At 37.1% G+C, this 24,561-nt stretch overlaps 1 protein-coding gene across 5 annotated transcripts in view; it reads left to right on the top strand.

Moving 5' to 3' along the window:
- LOC107719926 (disabled homolog 2-like) overlaps nucleotides 1-22,669 on the top strand; it is a 31,106-nt gene extending 8,437 nt beyond the window's left edge. For 2 of the 5 annotated variants that reach the window (XM_016527481.1, XM_016527480.1), the window contains exons 2-14: nucleotides 2,160-2,188; nucleotides 3,301-3,509; nucleotides 10,186-10,334; nucleotides 11,523-11,621; nucleotides 11,738-11,869; nucleotides 12,066-12,149; nucleotides 13,249-13,281; nucleotides 13,773-13,835; nucleotides 15,550-16,161; nucleotides 18,807-18,954; nucleotides 19,508-20,008; nucleotides 21,764-21,843; nucleotides 21,988-22,669. In XM_016527481.1, coding sequence (XP_016382967.1) covers nucleotides 3,428-3,509; nucleotides 10,186-10,334; nucleotides 11,523-11,621; nucleotides 11,738-11,869; nucleotides 12,066-12,149; nucleotides 13,249-13,281; nucleotides 13,773-13,835; nucleotides 15,550-16,161; nucleotides 18,807-18,954; nucleotides 19,508-20,008; nucleotides 21,764-21,843; nucleotides 21,988-22,056 — 2,052 coding nt within the window. In that variant the 5' untranslated portion in view covers nucleotides 2,160-2,188; nucleotides 3,301-3,427 and the 3' untranslated portion in view covers nucleotides 22,057-22,669. The remainder of the gene's footprint in view (nucleotides 1-2,159; nucleotides 2,189-3,300; nucleotides 3,510-10,185; nucleotides 10,335-11,522; nucleotides 11,622-11,737; nucleotides 11,870-12,065; nucleotides 12,150-13,248; nucleotides 13,282-13,772; nucleotides 13,836-15,549; nucleotides 16,162-18,806; nucleotides 18,955-19,507; nucleotides 20,009-21,763; nucleotides 21,844-21,987) is intronic. The other 3 variants (XM_016527479.1, XM_016527478.1, XM_016527482.1) reach the window with 2 other exon arrangements.
- The last annotated feature ends 1,892 nt before the right edge of the window (nucleotides 22,670-24,561 follow it).

Raw genomic sequence — 24,561 nt, 5'->3', positions numbered from 1 at the left:
AGAATTACTCGTTTACTACAATGAACCCTCACTTAGGATAAACCATGTCAGTATCTCTCAACTGTGTCAGTTTCTGTTACTGTTCACCTTTGAACACCTGAATGAATTCAGTACTGAATGGTTTAAAATCCTTCCAGCAATATATAGTGCTCATAAATTGATAATGCTAAAATAATGGCATTTTGAAGATGTCTTTGTGCTTTCTATGAACCAAATGACCTAAACGTGTATGAATGTAAATGTGTGTGAGCTAGTGCAGATATTCTCGCTGTCTGGTATCTTGTTATTTAGGTGTGACTGTGTGCTAGATATAAACGGTATGTTTTCTCTCGTCTGTTGTTGTAGACTTAATAGGATCAGGGTGTCAGCTAGAGAGATACCAAGACTTTATTCCTGTCTAGAACATCTTAATAGCTCGCCAGCATGACACATTCTTCCTCTTTTTCCATTCTTCCATTTTTCCAAGAAGGGAAGTAGCATGTCTAGAAAGGACACTGCATTTGTGGATGTTTTGTGCCAAGGTTGCTCTGTCTACCATGAGTTGCTAACAGCTGTCATTCAGGGGAAGGGCAGCTGGTACTCTTTGCTCTTATAATAGAATCTTCTCACTAGTTCTAGATGACCAGCAGAAGTCTGGGGTCACATGTAGGTTGCCAGTGTAAGAGGTGAAGCTGATTATGGGTTAGGAACTATTTATGTCTGGTGAGACACAAAAGCATGCCATTTTGTGTTTGACTAGATAACAACTTTGATTACAGGAAAAAGAATGTAGCCTGCTTTAAAAACTGTGAAATTATTTGGGATTTTGATTCATTAATGACTGCAAAATGTTATTTTAGTATTATATAGACTTTTTGAATTAACTTTTATTTTTATATTTTTCAGTTTTTCATTTGAGTTTCAATGTGCTTAATTTTGTCATGTGCTTTTGCCATATAATATCCAAATATTACTATTTATGTTTTAGTTCAGTTTTTGTTTTTATTAATTCCAATTAGTAATTTTAGAGCTTCATTTAGTGCTTCAACTTATTTCAGGTATTTGCCAAGACAACATTTTCCTAATTTTCCTTTAGTTTAAACTTTAGTTTAATATTTTTATTTCAGCTTTGTTTCAAATAACAAACATGTTTGTAATAATTTGAGAAGGTTATTATGGTTATTCTGTTAACCATATTAACATTCTAAGTTGTTTTTTAATTATGTAGCATTATTGCAGCATTGTTTTGAATGTTCTACAGAAGGCTATTTCAAGGAAATATTCTTGGAGCCTATTAAATGTAAATGTATTTATAGGCAGCTTGAGTCAGTGGACGGATGAGAGAAAAAACATCCCAAATATTTTCATGTAATGTGACTTGGAATTTTATTTTATTTTTTGATTGAAAACAAATGTGCAAAAATAGCCAGTCTGTGGTATGAAGAAGGTGGAGAATGAATAGATCCCAGATGGAAGGGAAGCTCTGACTTCCTGTCTTTGGGTGCAGGGCGGGATAATTGCAATGCAGAGACAGCGGGAGATAGAGGCTAAGGGTACTGTGGTCTTGTAATAGATATATGCCAAGAAAGGAAAGGTTAGAGAATACAAAAATGTCTCGGTGACCTATCACCTCAGATAAGTCTTGAGGAGAGCCAATTATCTGTATTAACTCAAAACATGAATGTCATGTGGTGTGTTAAAGGCAGTGAGTGGATTTATGGCTGAACAATGCCGTCACCACAGCAAAATGCTTGAGTCCAGGATGTTTACTCACCTTCTGTTTAAGCACAGCTACTTAGATTTATAGTATTCCCTGTTTGTTTATTCGGTCCACTGGGATGAAACCAGAAATGTAACCAATAAGAGTTCAGAGAGCAAGTGATCAACTTGCACTAAACAAAATTCTCCAGCTTCTGACATGGAACGGGAAAGCTGTGTGCGTGTCCATATGCATTTTCGTCAGATATCATATCATTTGAGTGCATGCCACTGTTTCCTGCATACAACAATGAACAACGCAAGCTGTCATGCAAACAAATCACTCTTATTAACTGGTTCTTTTTAATGAGTCATTCAGAGGCACTATTGAGATCACAACTGACTCGCTCACTGAACCTCAAGTTATTTTACAGTTACATACAATTGAAAATTAACCAGGAACTGTCTCTTTGTGTATTTAGGTCCATGAGACTTACACTAGTCACAACATGTAAGTAAAGATACATGATCACAACAGGGTTTAATCGATTTTGTAATAGATTTTTTAAATTTGTTTAAAGGGGTCATATGACGTTGCTAAAAATAACATTATGTTGTGTATTTGGTTTAATGCAATGTGTTTATGCGGTTTAAGGTAAAAAAAAAACACATTATTTTCCACATAATGTACATTATTGTTGCTCCTCTATGCCCCGCCTTTCTGAAACGCGTTGATTTTTACAAAGCTCATCGTTCTGAAAAGCGAGGTGTACGCTGATTGGCCAGCTATCCAGTGCGTTGTGATTGGCTGAATACCTCAAGCTTGTGACGGAAATGTTACTTCGCACTGAAATACACAGCGTCTCCCTGACATGGCTGCATCAACACTACTGCTGTTTCTGAAACCACGCCTTCTTTCTTTGCGTGCACGTTTGGGCGGCATTATGCTAATATTTCCACATAGTGACGTAGACATGTGGGGGCGTGTTTAAACGAGGCGTTTTAGGAGGGCGTGGACAAGTTTTAACTTTTATAAAGAATATCTCTTTGGATTTGAGACTTTAGTCTTTGCAACTTTACAGATCTTCTTTATGCACCAAGAGCTTGTAACACTCCAAAGAGAAAGGAACAATTGAAATCACATCATATGACCCCTTTAACATATGTTGTCCAAATGTAAGATTGAATCAACTTTAAATTAAACTTTGATGGGGTGATATGTTGGAAACATAATAAACCCAACATTTTTAATTTTTTAAACAATCAAGCAGAAATATTCTTACAAAACAGAGGTTATGGTACTACAAATGTAATCATTATATGAATCACAGCATCATTGAATTTATACTTAATATTACAAAATAAACTAGTTCATATAATTTAAATAGTTGAAAACTGACAGCTGAAAAAGTAATGTGGTTTCTAAAGGTTTCATTTTAGTAAATGGCTCATATATTTATTTATTTTTATTATATTATATTTAAATGTTTTTCTAAAGCCCTGTTCTCTACACAAAAATATAGTGATGCTCTGAAGACTGCATTTGTCTTTGATTTGTAAATATGTAAACCTCTACTAAATCTTTTTCCTGTTTTGATTTCTCTCTGTCTCTTTCCTATCCAGTGCGGGCACAGCTGAGCATGGTCCACTGCTGAGTTAAGCTGTGGTGCACACACTGCAGAGAGGAGAGCAAGAGTGTTTCAACTGATCCTGTCTTCACACTTGTTTTGCACAAGGCTGGCCTCCAAACATGTCTGCAGAAGTGGAAACCAGCACACCCCCGGTTGAGCAGGCACCTTTTAAGACACCCTCCAAAAAAGAAAAGAAGAAGGGTATGTGACAGACCAGGGGTCTTCACTTTGCACAGTGTCTTGCTTTGTATTTATACAGGCCAGACCTTGGGTTCGAATGGTTCAAATGCAAATGGTTCAAATACTTTTAGATCAGCTTTGCCAATCATTGTCCAAAAGGACAATTTCCATTTTACTTAATTAGTGGTTTCTCAGTGAAACCTCTCCATTATAAGAGGATATGTAATGTATTGTTTTAAGAAAGTACAAAAACTTAGTAGACGTCTTTGCTGACCTACTTGTATCTACTAGCACATCATTAGTGGTAAAGTGACTGTCCCGCTGAGATTTACTGTGAGTCTCTTGCTGTGTGTAATATGAGTGTGAGCTGCTCCCAGCATCCACGTCCCCAGAGCACCTACAAAAACCATGCTTGATCCACAACAAACATGTAATGAACCTATTCTGAGGAAAAACTAAGCCCTCATAAGAGTTTTGAAACCTGAAAATACTTCCATTGTACTTGCCACCTCCCTAGATGAAAAGGCAGCTTGTTTGGAGAGCTGGTTAAGAAAACCATTTTGAGATTACATCCATGATTTATAGTTCAGTCTGGAATCCAAAGGATTTGCCATAATGTTCTCTGGCTGTACAGTTGGAAACAGATAAAAATTGATTTAATAGTTATGTAACCTAAATTCATCAGTTTATTAAAAAAAATGTTAGCTTTCTTTGGAAGGTTTCAGTCATAATTTTTTGTTGTGCAATGTTAAGCATGGATGCGCTTTTTATTAGTTTCATAGGATATTGCTTTAAGCTACAGATGTGCAGGTTTAACCCATTTATCTGTATGAATATATTACCTTTACCCTTTTTCTTCTAATCTTCTTTAGACTATAGAGCACATTTAGAAACATTGTGCTTGTTTGCAGCCTAATTGCAATGGTAAAGTTGCAAAAACTGGTACTACAAAATTCAAGCACCATGTTTTCTGTATTCTCATAACATTAGCATATTTTCAGCAAATTTTGGATATTAGATCAGACATTCCCTATTTAAACCTGATCTGAATCACTTTTTGGGTACTTAAATGCAAAGCTGATGCAGTAGTAGCATGATGATTATGCTATTATGTTTATGATCTAGTGATTACAGTTGACAAATGAAGGTCTTTCTGGTAAAATAAGGCCCTAGTTCCTCTCAAGAGGACTGTTTGAGTTCAACAAGTTCCTTGACATGTCGTGTAGCGCAGTGCAAAGTTGGCGAACAGCCACCTGCAGAAACCTAAAATCCACCGTCCAGAGCTCTAGGGGCCTCTTTGCCCCAATATTTCTCTGGATTTATTTTTCTAAGCTGGAACCTGGTGCACAGTGGTATTGTTTGTCTTGCCTTGCTCATTCATACCAACAGAGCACACTAGTGATGGATTCCATTACAGTCCTGTTGCTGTTTCCACAATATCTTCCAGCTGCGACTGCAAGACACTCTCCAACATGACTATTTATGAGCCTTTTCCACAGGCATGAAAACAAGCTGAATGATTCCCACAGTCTCACGCTGAGGAGCCAGTAGTGATTGGGTGATGAGGTGCATCTGGGGTTGAAGGAGGTCTTTCATAGTCATGGTTTGGACATAGAAACAAAAATATATTGATGCAACATCACGTTTGATCTTTCAGCCACATCATTATTGCGATTCATGTACAGGACTATTTTTCTTTCATATCTTTACCTTTTTTGTAGATGGATATGTTTTTGGCCTTTAAGTCAACTCTTTGATTTAGACTGGCACACAAATGGCATAGCTTTCCTTCATGATCAGGCTCATTTGTGAGCAATAGGCCATTTTTCAGTATGTTTGTGATTTCTCTGCCCACCTCATCTCATGAGTTCTTTACCAGACAGACAAAAAACAACTGTCATCTTTAATAAACCCTTAATAATATAGCTAGTATAGGTATAGGTTATAGATAACCCTATAAATAATATGTGTTGGAGCTGGGACTGATCGCTCCTTAATGATGTTATAAATAACCTTTTTAATAATAGTTTATTTTCATAAATATTAGTATAGTAGTATAATTAGTATTAGCTGAAAACATTAATAAATGACAGTTGACATGAATAAATAAACACAAAATAGAAACAGAAAATAGATCTTATGAAGGTTCCAGTGAAATATCTTCACAATCTTCTGTGATGCCTTTAAGTCCATTGTTATGTGTGCATTTTGGTGTAACTGAGTGGCAGTTTCTCTCTGCAGATGATGAGGTTGTGGGATGTGATGCATCTGAAATACACAACTGAGTTTAGAGTTACAATGTGTCTCATCCATTTGTTTATGTAAAAACAATTGTTTATGAAGGCCAAAAGTAGCAAAAAATGAACGGTATGTATGCCCTTCACAATGTTAAAAGGAAAAAGTCATGGAATAGCGTTAATGTTTTTGTGACTGGGTATGTTTGTGGATAAACCCAAGTAATAATCTAACAATACGGATCATAAATTCAATATTTCTGTTACTTACGTAGAGAGAAGTATCCTCAACTGAATAGAGCTGCTCACACGTGCATATTCTAAAAAGAGGAAAAGACACGATTGGTAGGAAAGTTGAAAGTTAAAATTTATCGAAAGTTTAAGAAAGAAATCATTTACCTGTTGAGAGTGTGTTGACAGTCTGTGTAGTTGGATAGCTGAGCTCCAGAAAATCAGTAATGAAGTGCTTTGACACTTAAAGATTTGGAAAAACAAAAAGGTGGCAATAAAGAACCGTAAACTCTTACACATACAATCATTTCAATGTAAAAGTGTTCTTCAGGATGATATGGTTCTAAATAGAACTGTTACTACATGTAAAAAACATTTAAAGAACTATCTTTTTTAGTGTCTACTTAAAGCAAGCACTCATATTTTATGGGTATTATGTGTTCACGTTGGGTAGGGGGTTGTAGAGCAGAAACCTCAAGCCTGTAGAGTCCCTGCATGGAATGAATGTCAATGCTGTCCCTCAGCTTGGCCACTGAAGGCATGAGGTCTGGTCCTCTGCCAGGCTGTTCTCTCTCAGTCTCTTTTTGTTTCTCTGTGTCTGGCTCACTCTCTCTTTCTCCGCCTCTGCCATCTCAGCAGCTCCACTGGCCAGAAGGGGACATCGCCACATAGTCAGCTGATTGGTTTTGAACTGAGACAGGGCAGACAGACAAAATAAATGGCAAAAAGTCCAGAGAATCAAAAGGCAAGTAGAGTTAGATGATAGTGAAAAGACCCTGATATGGACTGATATGAACTCGCAAACTAGCAATTAATGTGGCACATATCTAAAACACAATTTCAGAGCTAGAATTTAGCCAGACTGATATATTAAAACATGCATTGGGAGTAACCCCATAAAACGCCATGATCAGCATATCAGCGACTTTCTGATGCATTTTTGAGATCATTTTAATCAGCCTCCTTCAGATCTTTTTGCGCCATTGAGCAATCGCACATATTTTGATGAGCGTCTGGCTAACTTGCTGGCATTTCCAGTGATTGAGTAACATTCAGACTGAGATTCGGAGCTGCTAGAGATAACTCTGTCTCTCAGACAGCTGGTACCATCAGTTCCTTCCGAATGGCATCAATCAGTCCCAGCGACACCTGCAATTATGTCACAGAATCGTTTCTCATTCCACTAAGAATAGAGGATTTCATAAATGATTCTGCACTGCACAATTCCTGCCCATTTTAGAATGCTTTTGTTTTGAATGACTGCATTTGTGATGAGCCGCATTTGCCGGCTGTAAACTGTAATCAGTTAATTACATGGAGCAGTATTTTAAAAAGGTTAAATGACAGGGGCTAGTCCTGCACTACAGAAAGGACACTTAATTAGTGGTTTCATGTACGAGTGAAGAACCTGCTTTTTCCCAGCTATTTTCAAAAGGATAAACCTATTCAAGACTCAAGATTCAAGATCTACAAGTTTTTTTCCAGTCTTCAGTATCACATGCACCTTCAGAAATCATTCTAATATGCTGATTTGGTGCTGAAGAAACATCTCTTCTTATTATTATTATAGAAAACAGCTGTGCTGCTAAATATTTTTTGGAAACCATGATATGTTTATTTTTCCTGGATTCTGGACGATGAACAGAAAGTTCAAAAGAACAGTATTTATTGTCACTTTAGATCAATTTAATGCATCCTTGCTTTTGAATGGTAGTTATACTTGTACATTTATTAAAGGTGCCATAGAATGGAAAACTGTATTTACCCTGGCATAGTTGAATAATAACAGTTCTGTACATGGAAATGACATACCGTGAGCCTCAAACACCATTGTTTCCTCCTTCTTATGTAAATCGCCTGCATGCAAAAGACCACTGAAAAATAGGCGAATCAGAACATAACACCGACTGTGACGTTACAGTCGGGATCACTAATATGTACGCCCCCAACATTTGCATATACCCGCCCATGTTCTATGCCAGCCGCCAGCCGAACCTGCACAGCCGAATCATCAGACGTTCTGCAGGTATTGTGAAGAAACAAGCGAGGATAATAGCGAAAATGGCAGATCATGGAAATAAATGTTATGTTCCAGGCTGTGCAGGGGATGTGATGTGCAGGGGTGGGTTGGTGTCTGTATTCAGAAAGGCACAGAAAACAAATAATGCGCGTTCTAATAAAATATTTTCTTTGACAGCATTAGATTTATTATTGGTTTGCTTTCACTTAAAGAACGAAAGCACGTATTTAATATAGGCTACTGATACACATGCCTTTTCTTTCTCAACTGTTTACATTAAGATATATAGACTGTGTTTACTAGGATATTCGCCAAAACGCGCATTTTGATGTAATTTTGTCTGTATTTATTCATCCATGCACAAAAAAGCTTGACTGTTCCGCCAACAATCCCGAGCGCCTTGTGCCTAATATCGAGTCCTGATACGTGAGTTTGAACGAGAATGCACGCGTTGGCGGTAATGCATAGACGGACATTATGTGAAAATGTGAACAGTGCAAAAATAAAGGTGCCTATTTATACTACAGATATCGATATTTTACGCATAGCATCGTTGCATCGTATCTTCAGACATCGTATCGATCCATATCGATTAATCGTTACACCCCTAGTTGTGATTGGTCCGCTAGAGCCCCTCCCTCCGTATCTATTTGAGTTTTGTGTGTTTTTTGCCCTTTAATATATTTTAATGTTACACCTTCTTATTTAAAATAAAGGCGTATGTCCGACGCAGAAGTACAAATCAGCCTTAAAGGTGCCATAGAATGGCATAGTTGAATAATAACAGTTCTGTACATGGAAATGACATACCGTGAGCCTCAAACACCATTGTTTCCTCCTTCTTATGTAAATCTCGTGCATGCAAAAGACCACTGAAAAATAGGCGAATCAGAACATAACACCGACTGTGACGTTACAGTTGGGATCACTAATATTTACGCCCCCAACATTTGCATATACCCACTCATGTTTTATGCCAGCCGCCAGCCGGACCTGCATAGCCGAATCATCAGAAGTTCTGCAGGTATTGTGAAGAAACAAGCGAGGATAATAGCGAAAATGGCAGATCATGGAAATAAATGTTATGTTCCAGGATGTGCAGGGGTGGGTTGGTGTCTGTATTCAGAAAGGCACGGAAAACAAATAACGTGCGTTCTAATTAAATAACGCGAGCCACTAAAGGGACATGGTTAGCTGCTTGCTAGCGGTAGCCTGTTACATTACAGTACATAAGATTTCACTTACCACATAAACAGAGTCAGGAGAGATGACTGAGGATGATGGCGAATGATTTACAGATCCTGAGCACCACTGACAAGCATCTGATCTTGTAAAATGTGTGGTAAGTACTGCCGCTGTAGTTTATACAGAGCATGTGCGATCGCAAATCTCGAAAGTGAAAGTAAAAATCAATCATGCATTCTAAAGCAGTTTCAATGCCCCGCATATTAATAGCGGCTCCCTGATGCCCGCATTTTATATACAGTATAATTACCCAACGATATAACTGCGAGAGACAGTATTGAAATATGTATTTTCCCTGTGTTTCCTTCCTGCTGTGTGAGCTACTGAAATGAGCAGCACTGTGAAACAGCCAATCAGAGCAGAGCTTAACATTATTATTCATGACCCTTCCAAATAAGGTAAAAACAGACCATTTCATTCTAGGGACAAATCCTAGGGTTGTACATGGACATGTAAAACCGTTTCTGTAGTTTTTTTGCCCTTACCTAAGCCACATACCTTCTATGTAGATATCAGAGAACAATTTAAAATATTGTATCAGTGCATTCTATGGCAACTTTAAAACATTTCATTTCTTAAAACAGGACCTGAAAAAAAGATAATTGTGATTATTTACTTTATTAACATTTACTTTAATTATATTTTTAAAAGCAAAAGCAAAATCCATCCAAGTACTTTCTAGGGTATTCATATCTCTGGTTGGGAATTAACATAAGTACAGTATATAAGTCTAAATATCTGTTGTTTCTTCTCTCCAGAAGCGTTTGATGTCATTTATAGTGTATACTGTAAGTTCATGGTGATCTGGTGAACTGTTTTACTAAGCTATTTAATCATAAATCATTAACTTCTTTCTCCCTTAATACATGGCAACACACACTGTACTAATGATTGAATATTTCTAATTCTCACAATATTACATTTTATGTTTTAGATTAACATCTCTCTCTTTATCTCCTCTTCTCAGCTGCAGCAAGCCCAGAGAAAACAGATGAGTTCCTCTTAGCCAGGTTCAAAGGTAATGGAGTTCGCTACAAAGCCAAGTTGATTGGTGTAGATGATGTGCCTCAAGCAAGAGGAGACAAAATGAGCCAAGACTCCATGATAAAACTAAAGGTCAGTGAAAGGTCAAGCATGTTTACTTTTTAGTACACATCTTAAGCAACTTCCATTAGCCTAAACTAATGACAGAGACACAGGACAAGATGGATTTATTTGTGGAAAACTTTCACATTGCATCTTGTTTTAAAGGGGTGGTTGATTGCAATTTCACATTTTTAACGTTAGTGTGTAATGTTGCTGTTTGAGCATAAACAATATCTGCAAAGTTACGAAGCTGAAAGTTCAATGCAAACGGAGATATCGTCTTTGATATCTTGTGACGTCACAAACCCAGATAAACCCCGCCCTCAGGAAAAGGCAGCAAAGGGGGCGAGGCCATGCTGCGCTGCTTTAGAGAAGAGGAAGAGAAAACTAGGGGTGCACGTAAAAATCTATTCATATATGAATCGCGATTCTGTCTTCTAAGATTCTAATGGATTCACAAGTTTCAAAATCAATGTTCTAAAGCAGCGGTTCTTAATACTGTTCCTCGCGTCCCCCTGCACTGCACACGCTCTGCCTCTCTCTCTCTCTCTCTCTCTCTCTCATTCAGCTCACCTCCAACAATGAACTGTTACAATTATACACTTATTTTTACATAGCTATAAGAAGCATTATACATGGACGCGCTGCAGTTGCCGTAAGGCGGGGCTTCATAAAAACAGGAAAAGATCAGCCCGTTTCTCAGAGAAGGGACAGAGCTTTGTGGAATAAAGGTAAGTTATGTGAAAAATAATGCGTTTATTTAAAAACAAAGCATTAACACATGTTAGACTGCACCCCATAAACGCCATCAAGCCTAGAAAAAACCCAGTGAATCACCCCTTTAAAGCTTTATAGAAAATAGTGCCTCAGTACCACCAGAGAGAAAACTGTGGAAAGGAAACATACCCTAAGATCTGAGAAGAAAGAGACATCTGAAGGAACCATGTTTCTGCAGAAAGAGAATAATTGAGTCACCAAAACTTTTTCTAGTATTTTTGACATAAATATTACTGTGTAAAAGTCATTTTATGGCCTTTGTTGTTTGTTTAGCTTTTTAAGATATTTTAAGAGACAGAAAAATCCCATTTGTTTCCTACACAATTTATTTAGTAATCCAAATGGGTTTGATGCATCCAGGATCAAGAAGTCAAAATATTGTTTTGTTTTTTTTTTTATTCTCAGCAAACATTGATTTGTCTTTTCTCTCTGTGATCACAGGGCAAGGCGGTGGCAGCTCGCTCTCAGGGCAAACACAAGCAGAGAGTCTGGGTGAACATTTCTCTCTCAGGAATCACTGTTACTGATGAGAAAACAGGGGTGCATTTCTTTCACTCACTCTTTCATTTATACTGACTAGTATAAACTGTTTAACTGAAATATCATTCGGTACTCCATATAAAGTATTCATTGTGATTTTGTTTTGACTTCTCCAGGCAGCAATACTGGAGCATGCAGTAAATAAGATCTCCTTCATCGCTCGGGATGTCACTGACAGCAGAGCGTTTGGCTATGTGTGCGGTGCGGAGGGCCAGCACCAGTTCTTTGCCATTAAAACTGCACAGCAGGTCCAGTGAGATTTTATTGAGCAAAGCTCTTTCCTCCCTCACACACTCATGCCTTAGGCACACATAGACAAACTTGTTCTCTCTTTTTTGTAGCTCTTTTATAAAAAATAAAAAAAACATTCCCTCACTCAAAAACATTCACCCATAAACCTGCAGGAAACATGCCTTTTAACATGCTGTTTGTGTTTTCACTCAGGCAGAGCCTCTTGTCATTGACCTGAAAGATCTTTTCCAGTTAATCTTCAATATGAAGAAAAAAGAAGTTGAGGGCTCAAAGAAGGTGCGGGAGCCCTTGAAATTATTTTGAGATGATTCTAGGATATATGAGCTGATGAGAAACGTTTACACGCATACAATGCAACAGGTTTTATACACTACTGTTCAAAATGTTGGGGCCAGGAGGACTTTTAAAAAAAATAAATGAATACTTTTATTAAGCAAGGATGCATTAAACTGATCAAAAGTTACAGTAAAGACATCTATAATGTTAAAGATTTCTATTTAGTTTGCATGATAGGACTAGGTGTTATGATCCCAATATTCAGCACCATTTAGCCGCACCATAGAACATTTTCTCCTTCGCTGTGAGCAGAACAATTGTTACGCTCTGATTTTGGTTCAGCAAGAATCCAGGATCATGGCCTAATCCATGTCTGTGGTTGTTGCCTCAATACCCAATAATCAGTCGTTAATTTACAATTGCTTTATGCGTGACTGGGAAACAATAAGAAAAAGGACTAGTATGGTAGTCCTTAAATGCTGTTCTTTTGAACTTTCTATTCATCAAAGAATATTATTCATCATTTATAATAATGAGAAATGTTTCTCAAGCAGAATATCCTGCTACAAATATACCCCAGCGACTTAAGACTGGTTTTGTGGCCCAGGGTCACATATATTAACATAGAAAACAGATATTTTAAATTGTTATAATATCTCACATTAATACTGTTTCTACTGTATTTTGATACAGTACAGTAAATAAATGCAGCTTTGATGAGCATAAGAAACATCTTTCAGAAACATCCAAACATTTGACTAACCTCAAACTTTTGAAAGGTAGTGTATATCTAGTGTATACAAACTGAATTATAGTGTATAATGTATTTCATCACAAACTGAATTACTCAAACATTTTTGAAGACTTTATGTAAATTTATAACACATTAGCACATATCTAAACTTTATTATCTCACAGACATAACAGGAAGACTGTAAACATTCCCATCTAGTGTGACTTTCTGTTCAGCTGTGCTTCTGTGTATTGTTTTGTGACTTCTTTCACTCCAAACCAACATTTTGGTCAACATCAAACCAAACAAAATTTGTTTTTGCCAGTGCAACTTGTATCTCAATTTCCATCAATCTTACCTCAACAGAATGGCAGCGAAGGCTCACACAATGACAGAAAAGTGAGTATGACCTATTGTGGTATGGTTTACATTCTCCAAATGGTCCTGTTCCTTGCAAAAGAACAGTGAAAGACTTTTGTTAGTTGCCTCCAACCTGAAGGCTTCCAGATGCCAGCAGTGTTAGCAGTAGAGTTGTCTCTCTCTGGCCCAGATCCTAAAGCCCCCTGCTGGGTTGTCTTCATGTTGCTGTTCACCATTTGCACACAGCACCTAAACTAGTCTCCTCAGGGGGTGAAAGCTAATGAAGTTAGCAGACAGGAAATAACTGAGACGCATCACATAGCAGCAGCTCTGGCCATTCTCCCTCCACTCCTTTCACTCACAGTCTTTGGAAAAAACACAATTCTCCTCATTCTCTTCACTGCTCATTTCCTCCCATTCATCTGCCCACAGTATGAATAGCTCTTCTCTTAGGTGTTTTGGTTACTCTGACTCTGGCTTCCGTAATCTGGTCTGAATCTTGTTTTTCCTTTTGCAACTCTGTGTTGCAGGGAGTTGAACAGCTGGACTTGTTTGGAGACATGTCGACCCCACCTGACTTAAACTCTCCCTCGGTAAGACTGTTGGGCAAGAATGAGTCACACATACACATTCAGGCTTTTTTACTCCAATTTTGCTTATTAATGGTTTGCATTGACAGTGACACTCTGCTTTATTAATACAAAAAGATACACTAACATTATTAATGTTAATACACCAGCTCATTTACCAGACCAAAGCAACATTATCCAAATGAGACATGACACTGTTTCAAAGAGACTAGTGGCATTCAGACAAGTCTCATATCCTGCTATAGTCCTTGTTTAGTCTCTGGTGCTTGATTGACCTCAAATGAAGAAAATGCCGTCATGGGGAGTAGAAGGCCTGGGTTCAGGCCAACGAAAATAACAAGCACGAAAAACTCAACAAGGATCAGTTGTTTGAAGACCCTGCTCTTTAGAGGAGCTTTAAAGCTATATGAGGCAGTTTTTTCTTCAAAATGAGGAATTCTTAGCCCCTTGAAAGTGTTAAATAGGTTACATGTAAAATATATGAGGTACAACAAAATGAATGAATCTTCCCATAGCCTGTCATCTTCTGCTTGGTGTTTACATTCATGGTGAACTTTTTATAAGTGGTGTTGATGCAGAGTTTGTTTTATTCTTCTAACACTGCAATGACTGTGAGAGAACAAGTTCAGGTAATGTGTGCATATACTAAGTTTATACATCCATTTTTAGTCATCCATTATTCAACCCGTGTTTTGTTGTCAAAAGCATGGTATATTGGGGAAAAAACACTTATGTAAGGTTGCCGACTTCAGTAGAGGAGGATAAGGGACAAAAGTATTTAAATTTCACCATTTACAATAAAAGAAATAAAGCTAGTAGTAGCTGCCCTCCCTTTTTTTCTTGATTCTTCCCTTATTGTCAAATACGTCTATGTAACATTTCCCGTATTAGTGCTCTTAATTCACAACTCTGTGTTTTACATCCATCTTTAGCAATTTGTTTTCTACTTTACTCTGTAATTTTTAATATTAGCACTTGTATATCCCTTACCATTCAAAAGTTTGGGGTCAGTAAGATTTTTACTTATTAATACTTTTGTTTGGCAATTAAATTGGTCAAAACTGACAGTGAATACATTTCTAATCTTACAAAAGATTTCTATTTTAAATAAATTCTGTTCTTTTTAACTTTCTATTCATCAAAGAATCCTGAAAGAATACATATATCACAGATTCCACAAAAATATTAAGCAACACAACCGTTTTCAACATTAATAATAGAAGAAATGTTTCTTGAGCACCAGATCAGCATATTGGAATGATTTCTGAAGGATCATGTGACACTGAAGACTGAAATAATGACTGTTGAAAATACAGCTTTGCCATCACAGGAACAAATTAAATTTTAAAAACATTGTAATAATATTTCACAATATTACTGTATTTGTGATCAAATAAATGCAGCATTGCAGAGATTTTCTTTCCCTCCTAAAAGCTTAGCAAACTTTTGAACGGTTGTGTAAAACTGATTCAAGTGGGGGAAAAAATATTGTTCTTAACTGTGAGGGTGTTTTGGATGGTTGGCAGCCGTACACTTATGTCATGAATACCCATCTTGTTTGCATTTTTGATTGATTGAACAACACAGCATCTACCTAAACAAGTTGTTTATTGTACTTCATGCATGACTTCATCTGTGCACCACACAAAAATACATTCATGTATTGTTGACTTTGTCTTATTTTTTGTCTTTCCTTATCCCCCAAATTGTCTTTCAGGAGTCTGAGGACATCCTATTGATGGATCTGTCCACTGAGATAGACAGCAATCAGAACTGCGTTAAAGGAAACCCCTTCACCTCATCTTCTGTCCCCAGAGCCCCGTCCAGCCTCTCGCCTGAGAACCCCTTCTCTTCTCAACTCAACTTCTTCCCCACCCCTATCCATGACCCGTTCAGTGATGACCCATTTTCCAAAAGCGACGACCAATCAATCAGGGACGATTCTGCCCTAGCCAACCACAGCCCTAATAACTTGTTCAATGGTGGCCCTAAGAATGGTGACTCTGACTACTTAGGCCAGCAGTTTGACCAGCTCTCCAACAGGACAGTCATCCATGCTCTCAGTAATGGCCACTGGCCTTTAGATGGCAGAGCTGTGGAAGCCACTAGCTGGACTCAGAATACTGTCCCAGTTCAAGAGCAGAACGGACATGGGAAAGTGATTCCTAATCCGTTTGTGGGAGGTTCGGAGAAGATGCAGCCAGTGCAGAATGGAGTGAATCATGAGAATGGAGGCATAGAGCCACCTGTCAATCAAACCAAGGATTCAGTCATTATAAGTCCTCCACCACTCAACATGAAAGCCGGGAGGGGCAGGAGGAGTGTAAAGGTGAGGTTGCAGTGATGGCGCTGTATTATTTCATGCTTTTTAATTTGAAAATTAAAAGGTCTCTTGCACATTCTACTTTACTTCTTAATGCTTTCTTTTTTCTAAACTTGCATGTCACTTTAAGCTCTCTAATCTTGTATATCTAACACCACTTTATGATCTGTAATGTTTTTGCCCCAGTTTTCAATGCTTCATTGAGTTGTACTCATAAGGTACGGATTGGTTTGCTAATGCCTTTCCTATCGCATTACGATATATATGTTGTTATTAATTTCCAGAAAATAACAACATGAAAACATAACTACAATAAATATGAGGCGCTTATGAGAAACTATTGAGAACTTTTATTTTTTTGGCCAAGCTTCTGCAGTCTGATACCTTTCCTGCTTCGACGTGCATGTTACTCCAACATCTGTGATCTCTTGCCACCTTTAACAATGCCAAGGGGCCGAGGATAGATTTCTCCTGAAGTACTGGTTGAGGACCAAACTCCATGGTTCAAATCCTAACCTCAAACATCGTAAGGGGGGGAAAATGCAAAACTGGCCTAAAGTCAGGGGCATGCGCCAACCAAGCAGAGGAAAAGGGTGGACTCCAAGTGTGAATGGAATACAAAATTATCTTCAATAGGCCTGTAACCCAAAACTCTCAGACAGATGCTAAGCACTTCAATGGACTTTCATTAGAAAGGAAAATAGACACATACTGAATTACATTACAATCCGACAGCAATTTCGCAAACTATAGGTGACGGGTGAAATAAAAGCTTCTTTTGTGGAGTCAACGAGAGGACAAGTGCAAAAATAATGGAAACTGATCTTAAAAGGAAGACTGGCTCATTACTATTATCCCAAAAGCACACACAAAAACAAAAAGCTGAAATACCAACAACACACGTGATGTCAAAGCAGGAATGTTTCCCATCACCCAAAGGATGAAAGTTCAGTCCAAGAAAAAAATTAAATAAAAAAATACACCCTTTGAGATAAGATACTTCTGAAGTCCATATTAAATGATACTCATTAAGATTACTGCAATGCCAAAAGTATAAATATAATAGAACATTTTATCTGACATAACATTAAAACAGAATTATGGTGCTTAAAGGTATGATCATTTTTGGTAAAAAAGAGCTTGATACTATGAACACATACAGCAATTTTAGACAGCTAATTACTTCAGTCCAAAAAGACTTTTACTGAAATTAAACTGCAAATATGGCTCGCTCTGAATTTCCACAGCTTCATACTGTCAGACATGTGAATTCAGCACATCATTTCCAGTTAAAAAATATAATATTCAATATCAATAAGTGTGACTGGTTTTGGCAAAAAAAAACAACATACACATGCATACATACATACATACACGAATGACATTATTCCATTAAGCTGACTCAACAAATCCAGCTGATCAAAATAAACTCCTCCAACTTCCATGGCAAAAGTAGTGGCAAAGAAAGCAAAGCCTGTAGCCAAAGCCAACAGAACAATGTCTGCATCACTGGGTCCTGTAGGAAATCACCATTGTGTCTCTCTGGATTCTTCCAAATAAACAGCATGTGTGGAGACGGTCGCTTAGGAGGTGTAGATGAGGAGGCGGCAGAGAGAGGAAGGAAGAATCCTTTGCCAGTTGCTAAGAAGTGAATGTGGGCAGAGCGTGGCAGCACCCTGGCACTGTAACATCTTATCTGAGAGTGAAACATGCAGGCATGCTGGGGAATAGACTGACCGATCAGTCGTGACACTGTCAGGGAAAGTTTTTCTTCTCTGTTTTTGAGATAAGGTCAAAACAGGGTCACAGGGAACTTTAAAAACAGTCTTTAAAAACTAACCAACTTTAAGAGGTTAGTTCATCCAAAAATTAAACTTTTGTCATTGTTTTCTTACCCTAATGTCATTTGATCTTCTTTCTTTTTTTTTTTTTGCAAAACAGAAAAGTATAGAAGCTTTTGTTTGCCATGGGATAATATTATATATATATATATATATATTAGGCACCAACCAAAATGAAAATTCTGAAAAGCGGTACATGAGTGGAGTGTTCACATGGGCCGTGAGCAACAGAACGCACATTCATAGAGCGGAATATTGAACGGAGCGTCACACCGCCGCGCAGTGACGATGGCTAGAGGGAGAGTGAACCTGCGCACTGAACACTGCTGGGTGGTGCGCTGCGGTGCCGCAGCGTGGCATATATTTTCATCCATTTTTCTCTTTCGCCAAAAATGCAATTTTCGGCGGCCAAAATTTCGGTGCATCCCTAATATATATATATATATATATATATTGAAACACATTTTGTGGGAATGTGATACATTTTTTTCAGGATTCTTCAAAAGAATAGCATTTATTTCAAACTAAAATCTTTTGTAACATTACAAATGTCTTTGCTGTTACATTTGATCAATTTAATGCATCCTTGCTAAATACAAGTATTAATTTAATCTAACTGACCCTGACCTTTGAACTGTAGTATTTTATAAGGTTCTCTTCTGGTGGTAAAAATGTTAACATATTTCTTCACATTACAATTTATTACAATATGCTTGTTTAATTTTTTTTTTTTTTTTCACTTTTATTTAACCAGGTTGGCCCCATAATGGACTGAATCTCTTTTATAATTATTTTTTATATCTTTTATAGTCCCCTTCCAATGAAAAACTCGGGACGGATCCATTTGTTTCACCGAGCCAATCGGAATCACCACCTCCTCAACCTGACAACTGCCCTGTCAACTCTGTCAGTCTGTTCAGCCGGAGCCCATCCTCCACTGACACACTCACAGCTCTTGGTAAGACATATGAGACAAATAAATAAATATCTTGACATTTGTGAGCTTCCAAACAGTGCTTTTTCAAAATGTCAGTGATTCTTATTCAAATGAAAGCTTGAGCCTAGATTGAGTGTTGTTCTGTTCATATATTCCTGTTGCTCAAACAGTAGGGCACGGCACTAGCAATGCCAAAGGTCATGGGTTTGATTCTCAGGGAATGCATGAACTGATTAAATGTTGAATGCAGTGTAAGTCACTGAAAGCTGACATCAGGGTCCAAAATGAATACCTAGCAAGTGCCAAACACATGGAAAAATAGATATTGGTGAACAAATAAAACATTACATGATTTATAAGCAATGTGCATGATTCAAATAGACTAAAGTACAGTAGTATAATATTCACAAAAGGAAGGCTGATATGGTGATTACTGATTACCACTCTGTTGAAATGAAAAATGACTCTTTGTGCCAAAAGGAATGCATGGTCCATTCGATTCTTGTCATAAGCGGAACACTGAATAAGTGTAATATTTCATCTTCTTTTTATCAACACTATATTTTCTTTTAAGAAGGGTTGTCTCTACAAGCTCCACCTGCAGTCTCCACTCCTGGAGCAGCTCTGTGGAATCAGCCGCTCTCCTCCATCTTCCCCAGCACCACCAGTGTCTCTCAGCCCTTCACTCAAGCACCTGTCTTCTCCACTTCTCCTGCTCCTGCCTGGGGAAACATTCCTGGAAGTTTGGGAACTTCAAACCCTACCCAACAGCTTTCATCATGGACCACCACCCCAGTCTCCAATGGAACCAATGGATCCTGGAGCCCTCATTCAACCCTGGGGAACCCCTTCCAGACCAGCGTATTTCCACCCAGCCTTGTGCCCGATGGACAGCAGAGCTCCAGTCCCCCTCCACTGGTTCCACCTCGGGCAGTAGCTACCAAAGAAGCTCCAAAGGTGGACAGTAATGCTTTTGTTGACCTGGATCCTCTAGGAGAAAAGGAGAAGAGAGATATAAAGGACATGTTTAAGGATTTCCAGATGGCTAAGCCACCAAACTTGCCAGCAAGGAAAGGTGAGCAGATATGGATCTATTTGTAATTAAAATCTCAGCTGTTTTAACAATTACATGAGAATGCCATAAAATGCGTCTCTGCATCTGATGTCAGTTTGAGTTGCTCATAACATGCATTTTGGGAATGCGACATACACCACAATCACTTTATTTTACATTTGCATAATTTTCAAAATTTTTCAGAAATACGTTTTCAGCATTTCACCAGATTTGTAACGAGAAGCATTCATCAACCTGATTTCACCTAAACAGAGGTCTCACTGCAGAAAAAGCTTGAGTGTTTAAAGGTGGGGTAAGCGATTTTTCAAAAACGTGTTAGAAAACTGATTCGGGCCGACTAGCAAAACAAACTTGTAGCCAATCAGCAGTAAGGGGCGTGTCTACTCATGATGTGGAGGAGAGAGCATTCAGGTTGCTTTGTTTCTTCTCGATAGGTGAGTAACACCGTGTCTGCACCGCAACAGCTAAAGTCTGTCTAGTACACTGGACGCGACAAAGTGACCGTTGAAAATCATTTGAAATTTGTGTCAATACGTCATAAATAGAACGCAGCAGCAGTTTTCTGTCGGGGATTTGTCGTGTCGTGCCGCGCCGCATCCAGTGTAGACCATAGATATGTATATATATATATCTATATGGTGTAAACAGCATCACTGATTATAATGAGTTCCATAGTATTTTGTCGCGCCACGCCACTCGCGTCCGGTGTAGACACGGTGTAACATTGGTTTTGCTTTGTTTCACAGAACTAATTGTTGCCTGGGTTGCGTATGTATGTGTGGGGCGGAGCTATCAAAATAGGGGCGAGACCCTTTTGGGGTAGGGGCGTGTTTGTTTTGGTGATTTCAAATGTCAACATTGGCTACCAGAAATCGCTTACCCCACCTTTAACTAGAATAATAGATTTAGGGTTTAACATTTGAAAGTGAATCATTTAATTTGTAACTATAAGTAATTTTAGTAAATATGATTGCGCAATTGCATTATTACAATAGAAATGTATATTTCCGTTTTTATTTTCAATAATTAGTTATTCAAAATGATTGTTAATAATTACATTTATTCAAAAGGATTTTTAATAATTTTGAGTTAAAAATAAAAATTATGATAAAATTATGAAATAATTTTATATTTATTATTATTATATTCAAAATGATTGGGTTCCTAAAAACACCAGTGTGATTGTGATGTGGACTGCAATGCTGTCAAAACTAAAAAGATGACAAAAATAACCAGTGCTGTTTTTGTGTCATTGAGATACTATTATAGTTTTTATTAATAGTTTGAATTTTTATTTTTTTGTTTTTGTTTTTTTTCAATTTTATTTAAAGTTTGAGTAATTTTGTTGTTTGTCATATTTGTTAGTTTTTTAAAAGTCTAGTTATTATTCACTTTTTTTATTATTTTAGTAAATCAAGTTAAACTAAATGAAAATGAGAAATGTTACCTTGGCGACTAGCTGAATTAAAATAGGTTTAATTTTTTTAAATGTTTGATTTCAGTTAACTTTTATTTCAAGTAACATGGTTTTGTATGGATTTAGTCTTAGCTAACTATAATAACCCTGCCATTAACCAACATCAGAGAACCATGAGCATGCAAATGTGTTGTTAAATTATTGAAGTATTAACGTGATACTTCAAGTAATTGTTTTATGTCAAGGGGGTTTGGCTGACAAAAAGTTTGGGAATCCGTAGGTTATATTTTTGGTAACATCTTGAGATAACATACAAAAAATCATTTTTGTCACTGCAGAGCCACTGAAGATTGGAGTTCAGAACCCATTCGACAACTCCTTTGGAAAAAATCTGTTTGGCACATCTGTACCTGCAACTGTACGTATATGTGCATTATTTTAAGAGATTATGAAACATTTTATCAAACAATAACATTATTTTAAGTTTATTTTTCTGAGCGGCTCAATATGTTTCTTCTTCTTCTTTAATATTTCTGTTTCTGTTTTCTTTTGACCTTTACAGAGTGCTCCTCCCATAAAGACAGTGGGCTTAGATCCTTTCAGAGACCCATTTGGAAACTCATTTGCATGATAGCTGGCCACCTTGATGACTCCATAGGTTCCAAGTCAAACAAAAATCACTGAACAAGAAATTATGCAAAAAACAATTCCATCCCAGGTGTTTCAGCTTTATAATGTTGTGGTTGAGCTAATGGATACACGACCACAACCGCTTTTCACAGAGCACCATTTTTATGTATCTTTCCCACTAAAGTGCATCCTGTTCAAGAGCAGGTCTCTTAGCTCTGATGTCACAGCCAAATGAAGTGTGTGCAACCCTCCTAGTTTTATAAGCCATGATCATGGACAGGCTAAAAATAAACCATCATCCAGTGCTGGTCTGCTGTTAAAACATGATTAAACCAAACAAACATGAATTTGAGTGCATTGTGTCTCTAAATGACAACATGATGAGGGTGGTTTTGTTTTCTGTACTAAAAGCACTCAAAAGCAATTTTGTCATTTTCGCACCAGTAGACAAGTTATTGCTGTCTTGTCTGATGACTTTTTCTTCATTGCAGTATTATTTTGACATTATATGTTTACTTTTCCACATTTATGAAAAGCTTTAGGGCATGACTGGTCACTAATTTTGAGAAACATTTTTATGAACTGGCATATAAACTGAATAAGATTACAGATTTTTTTTTTAAATATTAAATGTCCAAACACAAAACGACATGATGGACAGCAGAGAGAAAGTGTATATAATATCTATAGGGATGCTCTGATATGACAACTGTGCAATCAACATCTGCTGATCTGCTCTGTACTTATCAGATCACATGATACATACTGTTCTGGCCTGTTCATTATAAAGAGCAACTGACTCTAATCAACCTGTTTTTGAACTGAATCCCTTGCAAGATGTTATTTTCTTTGATCTGTATTCAGTGTTCTGTTATTTGTGAGGTGGTGAGCTTGCAACATTCACTAATATATACAGTATGTACTGTCATCATGTCAAAAGTTCTCTGTTTTTGTTTTGATTTGACATTGTATTTAATAAATAATCTTTAATTGCGACTACTGGCATGTTGTCAGTGGTACTGCAACTATAAACAGTCAAAAATAATATCGATCCATAGAATTGGAGGATGATGCCTGTAGGCAATATTATTTAAGCACATTGTTTTGCGTGTAACATGATGATCCAGAAAGTTTCAGGTAATATTTGATAAAACATTGATGTGTCTGACTGATCAATGATATGTTACTACACTGCTCTTTATTTTTAATGGTTTCTGCCTGACAAATTAAGTGGGAAAAACATGATATTGCAAGGCTTAAAAGTGCAGCAGACATGCATTCATCTCTGAATTAATGGTTTAGCAAAAAAAACAACAACGTGTACTATACTGCCTGTACTGGATGCTAAAGCCTTGTCAGAATGAATTATGTGAATTGTATGTGTGTACATTTATAAATATCTGCTCTGTTATGCACTATGCCATCTCTACCTTGGATGCTATAGAACATATGTTTTTTTTTTTAATGTAGTCGCTGCAATAAACTGGAATTTTAGTTAGTGGAATAGATTCAGAATTGTCCTATTTATCTTTTGCAAAGTTTGTATTCAAATCTGTATAAGACCAGTTAGGTCCACTTCACAATAAAGTGATGACTGGCTGAATGATTTGAGTCTCACATGTCAAGTTCTGGTAGTACAATGGTTTATAATCTCTGAATGGGATCAGCAGATAACTGAATTCATTTTTCTTTACTAGATGAAAAACGTGCTGAATGAAGTACACTTCAAACTTTTGAAGTAACTTACACTGGCTATGTTCAGAATGGAATGCTAGCAGCATACGGTTTACTACCTACATAAGCATAACCGCAAGGATTTTTTTTCTAACTAGTATGCTACAAGTCAAGTCATTGCTATCACTTAAAAAATATATATTTATTTCAAAGCAGCTATAATGATTGGTGGGGAAAATGAGACGAAGGTTTGCAGTCAAAAAGATGATGTCAAAATTTGTGGTTAATATGACTGCTTGGTCATTCAGCACACTGAAAATGTCAAGTCAAGCACACTTTTTTTTTTTTTTTACATAATTCGCATTGCATACATACTACAAACTGAGGTAAGAGTATTACGTTAGAATGCTATTGCTACTCCAAACAACCGTATGACGCAGGTATGATTATCTCTTGAAAAAAAAATACCACTTAGTATATCATTCGAGTAATATCCTTTATCATAAACTGTTCTTTATCAAATTGAAGAAAAAAAAAAATTTTAAAAATGTAAATTGCAGTTTTAAATTCATAGTATTGCCTGTTAACGACGTAAAGTCAAGCACACTTTTTTTTTTTTTTTACATAATTCGCATTGCATACATACTACAAACTGAGGTAAGAGTATTACGTTAGAATGCTATTGCTACTCCAAACAACCGTATGACGCAGGTATGATTATCTCTTGAAAAAAAAATACCACTTAGTATATCATTCGAGTAATATCCTTTATCATAAACTGTTCTTTATCAAATTGAAGAAAAAAAAATATTTAAAAAATGTAAATTGCAGT

The sequence above is a fragment of the Sinocyclocheilus rhinocerous genome, unplaced genomic scaffold (assembly GCF_001515625.1).
Source record: "Sinocyclocheilus rhinocerous isolate Xijiao unplaced genomic scaffold, SAMN03320098_v1.1 scaffold4226, whole genome shotgun sequence".
Lineage (NCBI taxonomy): Eukaryota > Metazoa > Chordata > Actinopteri > Cypriniformes > Cyprinidae > Sinocyclocheilus > Sinocyclocheilus rhinocerous.
The sequence above is the reverse complement of the archived record's forward strand: the minus strand, read 5'-3'. Positions and strand labels throughout refer to the sequence as shown.